A 12,139-nucleotide genomic window follows, 5' to 3' on the forward strand; every position below is an offset into this window, starting at 1 on the left:
ATGCGACTTCCTAGCAGTGGAGTGGAGTAGCTTTCACGTGGCTCACTGTGCTGAAAATTATTCTTTAACATTAGAAATTTTATCTTGGTGTAATCATGCGGCCGTTAACTGACGAAGAAACAAAGACAATGTTTGAAAAGCTATCAAAATAGTAAGTAATATAACAATCCACTAAATCATATGAAGTGTGTTCAGCAGTTGGTTCACATACGCTTGTGTTATCAGCTACGCGATGTAAGTGAAGTTAACCATGCACTCACTTGAATGTTCTTACTTTTGTTATGTTATTGTCATTCCGAACAGCATTGGTGAGAATATCAAACTCTTGATAGATCGACCGGACGGAACATACTGTTTCAGACTTCATAATGATCGCGTCTATTATATAAGGTACGACAATTTGCCCCTTTTTGACCCCAATATACCAAATACATATGGTTAGCATGTTGTGTCAGTTTTAACTATTCAATGTCCTGCTCTTGTAGTGAAAAAATTCTGAAATTGGCCACAAACATCTCACGAGACAAGCTGATATCCATAGGCACATGTTTTGGAAAGTTCACAAAGACACATCTGTTCAGACTGCAGATCACTGCTCTGGACTTCCTTGCTCCCTATGCAAAGGTAAGTGAATGTTGTTGCTGCAGTTTTTTGTTTTTCCATTGCTGTCAGTATTTTTAAGTGTTTCGTCGAAAAATGTTGTCTTGTCCCTTTTCAATATCAGTTCAAGGTTTGGGTGAAACCTGGAGGAGAACAATCCTTTCTGTATGGAAATCACATCATGAAGTCAGGTCTGGGTAGGATCACAGAAAATACTGCTCAGTACCAGGGAGTAGTGGTGTACTCTATGGCTGATGTTCCTTTGGTAAGCTTTTTTATACTGTAGTAATACACTAGAGCTCTGGGGTTGGGTACCCCTTTTTAGTTAAATGTGCTGTGCATATATGCGTAGGTTTTAAGAGCACACTAACACTTTTGTAGTTGTCCATCATTAAATGCAAATTTACTGCCCGGCAATTGCTGTATCTACCCGTACCTATTCTAACCGTTTGTAAACATCTACATATCTGCAGGGATTTGGTGTTGCAGCAAAGACTACACAAGAATGTCGGCGAGTGGACCCAATGGCCATTGTTGTGTTTCATCAAGCAGATATAGGTGAATTTATCCGAAATGAAGACATGCTAACATAATGTGGAATTTGGGACATGAAATGGACTCCTCCACAGCTGTTTGTGGTCACCAGTACTTTCAGGAGACGGGCGGCCATAAAGGACTGATCAAGTGCTTAGTTGTCTTGTTCCACCATTACATACCATGATATGACCACTGGTTAGTTAATACTTGACTATTATTTGTTAAGCTCTTTTTGAGGCTTGCTGCACAACTTGATGCAAATGTTGGTGTTCTTTAAATCACATTTTATTCAGCACATTTAAGCATAGTGTGTAAAACCGTTAAAGTGTAAATTTAATTCTCATACTTGCATTTGGTTATCTTTGTCAAAAATGGGAACATGAAGATACTTGCATATTTTTTCAATCAACATTCAGATTAAACATCTGTCAATCACTTTCAAGATTAAAATTTATTTATGCAAAAAAACTACACAATCAAAAGACAATGCACAATTTGACAAGTTAAAAAAATCTCTCTAAAATCATTATATTCATCATATACTGTAAATAAGAAACCTTTATGCTTTCCTGTAACAAAGTGTAATGGTTTGTTTTATTTATGTTTACACATTCTCTTTGCCTCTACCCTGATTTTTGAGAATCAAGCTCCGCAAGATTCGGACAGTAACACACTAGATGAGAGATGTTAATTTCCAGCAATTGGCCATTTCAATCCTTGAAGCATGAATAATCCAGCCTATAGGTTCAATGTCTATGAAATAACAGAATTTGCGGCCCTGAATTCTTAAAGCTGCTCAGCGAAAGATTGCCAAGAGACTCGCCACTATAAGTCATGAGAATAGTCATCTGAAGTCCACACTTAGCCAGCATGTACAGTTTCATCCACTGAAGTGCAGTAATGTGTTGCAGGTAAACGGAGGTAACCGCCTTTCCACGCAATTAAAACTTTGACGTACATTCTCTCAGGTACAGGAAGTTATGAATACTGTTTGTATTGTAGAAAACAGTTCAGACTTCAGCTCAACCATAGGCATATCCCTTCATGAGCTAGCAAAACAAGAGACCAAAAGTTCAATACATAAATTCGTAGTATAATAATTTAAAGGCAAGTTTTTGAAAAACGTATGATTTCATCTTCAGTATGATAATAAAACATGGGGTTTGGGGGGGGGGGGGGGTATGTAGTGAAGTTGGCATTTCAACAACTTCTCTTTAAGCAGTACTTTGGAGTGTTTGTGATGACAGTCATGTGATTTTTAAAAGGGGAAATAGAGGAAAGCTCAGTAAAACGATGTCCTCATGATTGTGCAGTAAAAGAACAAGGCTTGTTTACTCTTAAAATAAACAACACAGTTAATCATGAGCTGAGGGCTTTTTAAAATGTTATTAATAGTTGTGCAAGCAGTTAGTGTTTTGTAAACTGCCCTAATCAAAGGAAAAGTGAGATGTGGGACAAGAAGAGTGTTATTTAAAATGCATACATACAGCTGCTTTTTTAGGTCTTGGTTGTTTTTTCTAGACTGTAAAGTCAGTTTTGCTATAAAATTTTGAAGATCAAAACATGACACTTCACAAACAGAAGCCAAATTGATACAAAGGTATAAGACGGGACTTAGCATTCAGTGTAGGAGAGGCCTGCCAAGGCTGCTCAGTTGCTCAGAGAATTCCTAGAAGAGTAACACAGAAAAGAAGTGTTATTGGCCACTTTGGATTTGGCCCAACTTAACTGGGCAGCAGGATTTATGGTGGGCTTTTAGCAAATTCTGAATAGTTGTCCTTTTCAAAGGAAATGATCCACATCTTGTATTCAAAAATGTATCCACTAGCATAGCATGATGGGCCTCTGTATTAAACCTTTCATATAATGCACAACCCCCTCTTCAAACATACAGTGCCCATTAAGAGGTACCTTTAGACTTGTTTGTCCACAAATGTGTTATGAGATGTTTGCATTTTACCAAAGGTGACAAAGTGTGTGTCATTCCTCCATTAAGATAACTACACTAAAAAACAGTTCAAATTCACCCAAATGTGTAGGGTGATGCAGTGATAATCTCACATATCATTCTCAGTAATTCATTAGTGGTCATCACAAAAATTAGAATTCTTTCCACAAAAAGAACAAGAAAAAGTGACTGACAAAGGGAAACACTGTTGTCACAACGTCCTTAGAAGAATGGCTCCTCTATAGTTGGAGATCAGCATTAATACTTGTCCTCTAAAGCTTTGGTGACCTGAGTTACCATAGCTAACCCACACTGTTATGAAGTCATATGTTACTAGATCCAGGGCACCCAACAAGAGATTTGTTGTGCCAAGGCCCTGTATGGTTTGACATTCCCTCATGAAGATCAGTGAAAAGCTCCACTGGTCTGAACCTCATGCCAACTCCATTCAACCCTTAAATCAATTCACTTACAGGCTTTGCTTTTAAAAAAAAAAAAAAAAAACTCAGCAGATATTAAAAGACATTTAAAAAAAGAGGAGAAATTCACATTCCCATTACTGTAGACTGGTCTGAAGCCAGGTCAGCGCAGCAGTGTGGCAAATAGACTGCAAGATGAATTCCATAAGTCAGATGGCCACTTTCGTCCTGTAGTCCTGATATTTTCTCTAAACAAAAACAAATAAAGCTACCCCCTGCCCCCCCAGTTCAAAACCTTTAGGGGGATTCCTCAAGATTGGGCCATGGTCTATGAATACAGGCCTATGGGCAGGACTGGCTGAGGGTGCGGTGAGGTGGAGGGGGGAGGAGTTGTCTTGTCGTCCCGCTCCTCAGACGGAGAACTCTGCGCCACCCTTGCGTGCTCTGACCATGAGGAGGCGCCGCAGCTGCAGGCCAGCGAAGGGGTTGAACCAGACGAGCGAGGGAGCGCCGCCGAACACGGCCTTCATGCCCTCCCAGCGCACACGCCGCTCCCACGTAGGCTTCTCATTTTTCAACCGCTCGATCTCCTGATGGACACACAGGGGAGGCAGGATCGGGGTTTTTTTTTTATTTAGGCAGATTTAAACATGCCAACAGGTCAGCTATGTTCTTGCATGAACAAAAAAGCCTTTCAATAAGTATAATCGTGTTAAAGTTTATTTTAAGTACATTTACAGCCTTTAAATACCTTTATTTTGACATGACAACAGAGAGAGAAGAAAGAGGCAGTGTGCATGTGAAAATAATGGGCCAAAATGGAACTTTGTTCCCAGTGAAGCACTATGGCTTATACATAAGTCACATGTGTAATCTCTTGCTGAAACAAAGCAAGAACCAAAACGCTAGTGATACCAATACTATACCAGCAGGTCAGCCTGGATAACTTACTGACCTGTACAACAACCTCTGAAGTGAACACCCCCCACCCACTAATTTAGTCACCTGGGCCTCATTCATGAAATATCAGCAAATTAACTTGTAGGGAAATCATTCATGTATCAGTATTTCACACAGGCACAGTGGTGAACTTCCCTTGAATGTACCAGGGGGTCAAGAAGCCAGACACAGAAAGCATCAATAGCATTAGTGGGCTATGGACCTACTGGCCATCCTTGTCTATCTACATGAATGTAATTCAGCTCAATAGTCAAAGCCTGACAGCAGTAACTAGTCATTAACCTAGCATATCAGAAGGATCAGAGGAAGAACCCTCTGACTACCTATCTCTGAATGTTTCATGAATGAGGGCCCAGACAGATGTTGCTGACACAGTTGACCGACTGGAAGTCCTCGACCGTGACTCACCGTCTCGTCGTTGCAGATGGAGTGGATCTGCGTGCCGAACATGACGGCGGTGAAGGTGAGGAAGAGGAGCGCCTCCATACAGAGGAAGATCATGAGCATGACCGCCACGGGAGGGGAGAAGTCACTGCACTCTGCACAGGAAAGGACAACAGAGTGAGACTCGCTGAGCTTCAAACAGAACCATACTCAAAACATCATTTCACCACTTTTAACAAAGATGTGGGTATGCCAGTGACGTTTTAGAAACTTTGAATAGAACTAGAATAAAGCCACAATGCCAGGAGGCTTCAGCACAGTTAACTACTGAAGAATACATTGTTGTTGTTGTGGTACACAGAATGTTTATATTCATGCACACTGTGTGAGATTGCTCTACCTAAACACGTACCATTCCACTGGACTTTGACACAGGTGAAGAACTGGTAGCCAGTCAAACATAGTGCATGGGTTGATATCAAGGCTACATACATCTACAAGAACAAAACGGAAGAGGAAAGTTAATCTGCAGCAGACATTCATTTGTGGCCTCTGTTATGTAAACACATTAAAACAATCCCCAGGAATGTTCCCTAAGTTAACTAACAATGACCCTCAGATAAACCCAAATAACCTATGGCATGGAAACATGACAAGAATGCAGCCTGGCTGCTCTGCCGTCATTTATGGTAGTTTGTCTTTGTAGGCCACTGGCTCTCATATTACGTTCCCAGGTCTGGCTTGTCTTACATTTGAATGCTGTCAGTGGTTTCAAAAGGAGTGACCATTAAGACCCCAGGCAGGTAATCCAACACCATTTAGACAACCAAGCAAGGAAGTACCTGCATTTTCCCTACAATGGCTGGCATTTTAGCACCTGCTGTAGAAAAGCAAGCATGCAATTGACCAGCCAGCCCACTGCTTAATGCCCCAGATAAAATACAGGGGGTAGAAGGGGAGGGGGGCAGGCATCACTACCCTCATACTCACAGTGAAGAGCACAAAGAAGCGCTGATTTTTCTCGCCCACACAATTATTCACCCAGGGACAGTGGTGATCCATCTTGCGGATACATCTCTTACAAATGCTGCAGGGGAGGGATACACAGGGAGGGGGAGAGGCAAAGTTATCATCATGAAGACCTCCGCATTGATCACACCCAACCACGACAGGATATTCCCTGCTGCCATTAATACAGTACTCATCATGTATATATCTTTTACGTTTATATGCATCATGTACGGATGTCACATGTATGTCACATCCTGATTAATGTATGAACTCATCTGCCTGCTTCTGCTTCTTTCTTCTCTCCTTCCTTCCTTTTCTTGTTTATTCTCTCTCTCTCTCTCTTCTGCTTAAGGTTTCTTCATGTTATGAGAGACAGTGAGCACTGGAGGACAAGCTGCTGAGTCACTCACAACCCATTCAGTCTCTCAGCCAGTTCAGCGAGGACTCTCCTGGCTATTAAAACAGTCCTCCCTCAGCCAGAAGACTAGCGCACAGACAGGCAGTCCTGAATCCCCTCCTGAGAGAGGGGAGTGTGGTGTGGTGTGGTGTTCCAGTGTCTGGCTCGGTAAATACCTGCAGTGATGGGCTCTCTCAGGCTTGATGCTGCAGCACTTTGGGCACTTGTAGATGACCTCACCAGGCTTCAGCTGCAAGCTGTCCATGTACTCTTTAGTGGCATTGCCCTTGGGAACTGCTCCCTGCAGAGGACAAGAGGAGCAATATTAGTTGGTATTAGTGAGAGGTATCATATGGTTGTGAGTCAATATGGCATGGCTATTGCAGCTAGTACAACCCAAGTGATTGTATGCTTTTCCATTATTTGTTGAAGCTCAACCTGTTATGAATATCACATGAATCTGAGAACAGAATTATATATGACTTTCACACCTTCACCTCCTCCTTTTCGCTGATCAAACTATTATATTTATGTATGATGTTCTGTTTTCCCCTTCATCCAAAGTTTGTTCTATTTGTTCTTATTCGTTCTCATTCCATTATGGTTAGGTGTCAGGGGCTTTAGCAAACTATATAAATGTGGAATGTGGAATCTGGAGTCTGTCCCTAGCACATCTTTCAAACTGTTCATCCAACTGACTTCACACATAGTGGGTGCACTGGGGCCAGCCACGCAGCCGTGGCCTACTGGTTAGCACTTCAGACTTGTAACCGGAGGGTTGCCAGTTCGAACCCCGACCAGTATGAATGGCTGAGGTGCCCTTGAGCAAGGCACCTAACCCCTCACTGCTCCCTGAGCGCTGCTGTATCAGGCAGCTCACTGCGTGGGGATTAGTGTGTGCTTCACCTCACTGTGTGCCGAGTGTGTTTCACAAATTGGGATAAATGCAGAGACCAAATTTCCCTCACGGGATCAAAAGAGTATATATACTTATACACTGCTAAAGACCCAAATGAGTGCAATGTCGAGTGTAAAGTTGTTTGGATATGAAAAGCTAAAGGTATTGTTAAAAAGCAACATTTAGAGGATTTTGACCTCAAGTCAACTGCACGGCAAATGACACCAGATACAGTGTTGTGCATGTTTTGTAAAGGCACGACACTAGTTTTACTAAATGCAAAGTCTAGTCCAGGCTACTTTAGCTTGTGGTTGGGTGCCTTAAAATGTTGCCTCACCGGATCAGTCAGCATGGTGCGTACGTGCGACGACAACGCCATCACGGCCAGGAAGTTGAAGGTCACTCCGTTGACCATTGAGAACCAGAAGTTCTTAGAGGGGAGCAGCATGACAAAGTTGACCACGAACCCGGCGTAAAGCACCAGGAACCAGGTCATCACTGCGCACACAATGCCACAGCTGTCCTGGATGAACCAGACGCGGTCCCATGGCGCTGAACACACCCCCTTCAGCTCCTCCGCCTCGCCAGCCAGCAAGGGGTGATGCTGCTCCACATCCCGTAGCCGATGGCCTGAGGACTGCATTCTTTCCTAAAGAAAGAAGAAAGAAAGAAAGAAAGAAAGAAAAAAGAAAGAGTGCAGGTTGCGTGGGGGAGGCAGAGAGAGAGAGAGAGAGAGAGAGAGAGAGAGAGAGAGAGAGAGAGAGAGAGAGAGAGAGAGAGAGAGAGAGAGAGAGATGTACAGGGGTATGGAAGGAAACAAAGTAATAATCATGGATCACCTATGTGTCAGTGCTCTTCATTCATACATCTTTACTGACAAAGTAATGAACAGAACAAAAAGAGAACAAGAAATAGCCTCCACCATACTGGCATATGTCATAAAACACAAATCAATAGCAGAATGGCTTCTCCAGGATCTGGATCCTGGGGCTTTGGAATTGAACACCACAGGTTATAAATTACCCATCAGAAATAGAACAGCATTGATCGGCTACCAGAGCCTGGAAAAAAAAAGTACTGATAATGCTGACGTCTCTCTGGATTTTTCAGTATATTATGTACAAAAATTAGATATTTCTCCCGCATGAGATGACCATTAAAAACACCAAACTGAACACTAGACCAGAACAATAAACTTTGATAGATACAATGACTCAATAAGCCATTTGGATGGGATCACACAGCACAACAAAATTGTTATTTGATGCATCATGCCAAATGCTCTTTCAGAGCGTATGGTGGTTCATTTTAATTATGCTCTCCACTGACTTCAACAAAGCAAGTTTGCTTTTTGCACACAGCATTTCAGATGCAAATTTGAAGTCCAGGACAATCAAATGTTGCCTAGAGGAAAACTGGCACATCTTGCTTGGCCTGTACTCGGAGCCAAGACTCGCCAAACGAAACAAGAGAAACAAAAATGGTTAAGAGAGAAAGCAGGAACCCCCTCCCGGTGTGGGGGGGGGTGCTAGCATTCAACGTGTCTAATGTATGTTAAGTATTCTTAATGAAACAATCTTTATTTTATTTTCAAAAGCTGTTCATCCAATCAGAAAACAGGAAGGGTAAGTCTGGACCTTGGACCAAGTTGCTTTCTTGAACAAAATGTGTAAATGTAAAATGCAAGCTGTTCTTAGAATCAGACATTGAACGGCTGTTTTTACAACATCACTTTTTACTCAACAAGTCACATGTGCAAATTTCAAAGACGTATATTTTCTATTACGGACCCCCAGGGTCTAAACGGAATAGCAACAGCCCTTACTAATGCTTTCTTTACTAATACTTTATGACAGAAAAGAATTCTTGGATAGGTGCTGTAAAAAGTCTGTTCTAGAGCACCCACGGGAGATACAGGTCAGAATATTATACAACATCCACAGAAATATCTTGCTCATCTGGTACTAGAAGGAAATTATATTATCTATTAATTATATTTTCTACAAACCCCCAGGGTTTGTAAGGAATAGCCATAGCCCTTAATAATACGCATGTCCATGGATTAAAATCAGTTCTTGGAAACCAGCTAGATTTGTAATAAAGAGGTGTGGGTAGAGAGATGAGAAGAACCTAAAAATCCAATAATAACCACTCCATCTCTTCTCACACTCTGTCCAAGACATGGTTTTCAAAGCTATACAGAAAAGTAATTTTGAGTAAGTGTTGTGAAAACATAGTTTGTTCAAGAGTATCAACAAGGAGTAGAGGTCCGAATATTCAACCACATCGATCCCTCGCTCATCTGCTACCGAGGGAAATGCTGACACATATGGCTCTTTGATGTGCAATGCCTTATCCGACCACAAGTACACACAGTAAATGATCCTACGTGTTTTAACACTCATTAAATGTAGACTAAAATGGCGGGCATATCCAAGGGTACTTCTGGTAGCAGTGTTTCCCATACATTGACTTATTTGTGGCGACCCACCACAATATCAACACTGACGCCACACAATGATTTTCCATATTGTACTATTTAAATTGGATGGAATTTGTTCATTGTAGAGCTATGTGAACCTTTGCGCAGCCTCTCCTTGTCTGCATATAGGTTCAACAAACCTATATGCACGTTTAAAGAAAACATTAACAATCCTGCAATTGTTGGCATAAAAGTCGACTGGCTAAATTGTAAAACTGTTACATTCAGGTTAATTCTGCAAACCAACCACCACAAATAGAATTATCCATATAACACTGGGTAGTAACACACTGGCACATGAAGGATCAGGGATAATGGCCACTAAATATAAGTGGAGTCTCATAATCTCAACATTTAATTTAACTGACTCCTAAGTGAAACAAAAAAGGACCAAACTAGACTTAATCCAAAGTCCTTTTAGGCAAGTCCCTCCACTCGACGGCCATTTGACAACGCTTTTTGGGCACTCATAGGGCAAGGCTTCAAGACACCAATCTTGCTCCAGCGGCGAGATCACAACACATGATTGGCACGATGTCTTCACAACACACCATATGATTGGCTCAATGTATTCACATGTCGACGTTTTGCCGAGGAAGGGGTGGGATACGTGTAGACAACAGCCATATTGGCGTGACAAACTAGCCCCATGTATTTCTATGGAGGATTTTTTGAGTGCTGTGTCTCCACATTAGAAAGTCTCTGGTTAATCAGACAGGCTTCCTCTTTATCACTCACCTTTCACTATCCACTCTACAGTAGCATGCTGTCTGTGGCCCTCATGTCTTCATTGGTGGGGAGCCGTGTGGCACCACCCCCTCCACGGAGCCACCTGCAGCAGATGTGAGAGCGCACATTTTAAAAATACACATCTTTTAAGATGATAAGCGGAAACTATGTCAGTGGCTAGAGCAATGCAGCACAGTGCAGTGCCCTATGTACAGAAGTGGGTTGGCAAAAAGGCCCCAGACACATCAGAGGCACCAGAATCAGCATTAAATATAGGCTACTCCCCAGTAATAACATGGTTTTCTAACACACACACACACACACACACACAAATAGTGAACTATTTGAGGATGAGGATTTATGACAAAATTTGTCTCGTGGCATCATGGGAGGGGGTCAGTCAACAATCATATATAAGCAAAATCTAAATTCGACTCAGGGAGAACATGTCCAGTACACCAGAAATGCTGACATGCAGTTTAGAGGTGTAATGGTGGCCATGAATAAATGCATTGCAGTGACAAAGACTGCTCTCAATTCTAAACTTTGATTTCCAACTGTCACTTCTCAACCATTTCACTGGCAAGAAGTTAACCACTGCTCAATATCAGTAACGGGCACAGGCAAACTGAACATATATGATAACTTATGGGGGAAACTGACAATTAACTGGATATTAATTGAGGCATAATCGACGTCAAAAGCGATTGATGTAAAACATCATTATCCAATTACCTGGATAAATTGACGTTTGACACTAGTGCAACTAAGCAACTAAATTACAATGTCACTCATTTTCCATGCAGCTATTTAAACAAATGCTGATTGCCATATTATATATATCACAACAGTCCATGATGCACCATGATGACCTACCTCACCTCTCATGAGCGCGTCACAGAGATTGATCAACAGCAAACTGTATTCAAGTAACGTTATCGGTTGAACCAAATCTGTGCTTAAATATGTCTTTGCAAAGTAACTTAAACTTAACTGTAATCAGCATCTAGCATACTGCTAATTTTGACAGCCGAAATTCTACGAAAGCACTTGACTGATCTTGGATAGCCCCAGCTAGTTAGCTGAACCGTGGTAACGATGACACACTGGCCAAACCAAAGTCCTTATACTGTCTCTGACCAAGCTAACTAGCAAACGTTACTTGCTTACCTGGACATTTCTGACATTACCACAGACATACGAGTAGTGACGTTACTTAATTTAGCCAGCTGACAAAATCACCGCAACACACGTCTAATGCCAAGCTGTAGATAATTGCTTGTTTACCCAGTTGTCTAAGACTGTATGAAATGCTACCATTGCTAACTATAACTTCAACCACACTGACGTGCCCATAACTTACACGTAGCCACATTAACGCTACAAGCGTGAATTTCTTTTTCTTTCTCACAGCGATCTGATCCTTATAAAACTGTTGTTTGGAAATACTTGTCATACATGCAAGGAGCTAGCTAGGTAGCATCCTACATAACTAAATGGATTAGCTCGCTAGCTAGCTAGTAAATGTGCTTTGTGTGACCCCCTACTCGGCACTTACCGCAGTAATTCCTGACCTACACACAAGATTAGTCACACTGTCTTAAAATGGATTTCCAACCGGCGTCGCCACACATATAATCATCAATACTAATATACAAACACTGACAACATTTCAAGCCTCCATAGTTGCCTTCCTAATTATCCGATAATGTGACTTCCGGGACTCCCATCTCTTCCCGCATGCAGGTGTTGTCTCTGTGCCCGTCACTCTCAG

The 12,139-nt window shown here is 41.9% G+C and overlaps 2 protein-coding genes across 3 annotated transcripts; one reads left to right on the forward strand and one right to left on the reverse strand.

Moving 5' to 3' along the window:
• Window position 1: 1 nt before the first annotated feature.
• On the forward strand, window positions 2-1,579 carry nip7 (NIP7 nucleolar pre-rRNA processing protein). Its single transcript, XM_076286764.1, has 5 exons — window positions 2-151; window positions 304-390; window positions 486-624; window positions 725-865; window positions 1,074-1,579. The coding sequence occupies exons 1-5, from the start codon at window positions 96-98 to the stop codon at window positions 1,191-1,193; spliced, it is 543 nt and encodes a 180-aa protein (XP_076142879.1). The 5' UTR covers window positions 2-95; the 3' UTR covers window positions 1,194-1,579.
• Window positions 1,570-12,139, reverse strand: zdhhc7 (zDHHC palmitoyltransferase 7). Of its 2 annotated transcripts, none has more exons than XM_076286763.1 (8): window positions 12,032-12,139; window positions 10,375-10,468; window positions 7,492-7,803; window positions 6,433-6,557; window positions 5,839-5,935; window positions 5,261-5,342; window positions 4,873-5,003; window positions 1,570-4,094 (listed from the first exon to the last, which is right to left on the reverse strand). In XM_076286763.1, exons 3-8 carry the CDS (start codon window positions 7,795-7,797, stop codon window positions 3,915-3,917), a joined length of 921 nt encoding a protein of 306 aa, XP_076142878.1. In that variant the 5' UTR covers window positions 7,798-7,803; window positions 10,375-10,468; window positions 12,032-12,139; the 3' UTR covers window positions 1,570-3,914. The 2 variants fall into 2 exon arrangements, with proteins under 2 accessions (XP_076142878.1, XP_076142877.1); XM_076286762.1 differs by having other exon boundaries at window positions 11,924-12,123.

The sequence above is a fragment of the Alosa pseudoharengus genome, unplaced genomic scaffold (assembly GCF_046254945.1).
Source record: "Alosa pseudoharengus isolate Yale_2024_CS ecotype anadromous, Long Island Sound unplaced genomic scaffold, YU_APseudo_1.1 YU_APseudo_1.1_scf_16, whole genome shotgun sequence".
Lineage (NCBI taxonomy): Eukaryota > Metazoa > Chordata > Actinopteri > Clupeiformes > Clupeidae > Alosa > Alosa pseudoharengus.

Excerpts from the sequence above, each read along its gene's own strand:
- zdhhc7 (XM_076286763.1), bottom strand. The coding sequence starts at position 7,797 with ATGCAGTCCTCAGGCCATCGGCTACGGGATGTGGAGCAGCATCACCCC. Across the intron at positions 6,558-7,491 it reads GCACCATGCTGACTGATCCG|GGAGCAGTTCCCAAGGGCAA; the intron begins GTGAGGCAACAT and ends TGTCCTCTGCAG. Across the intron at positions 5,343-5,838 it reads GCTTCTTTGTGCTCTTCACT|ATGTATGTAGCCTTGATATC; the intron begins GTGAGTATGAGG and ends TTGTTCTTGTAG.
- nip7 (XM_076286764.1), top strand. The coding sequence starts at position 96 with ATGCGGCCGTTAACTGACGAAGAAACAAAGACAATGTTTGAAAAGCTA. Across the intron at positions 391-485 it reads GATCGCGTCTATTATATAAG|TGAAAAAATTCTGAAATTGG; the intron begins GTACGACAATTT and ends CTGCTCTTGTAG. Across the intron at positions 866-1,073 it reads CTATGGCTGATGTTCCTTTG|GGATTTGGTGTTGCAGCAAA; the intron begins GTAAGCTTTTTT and ends ACATATCTGCAG.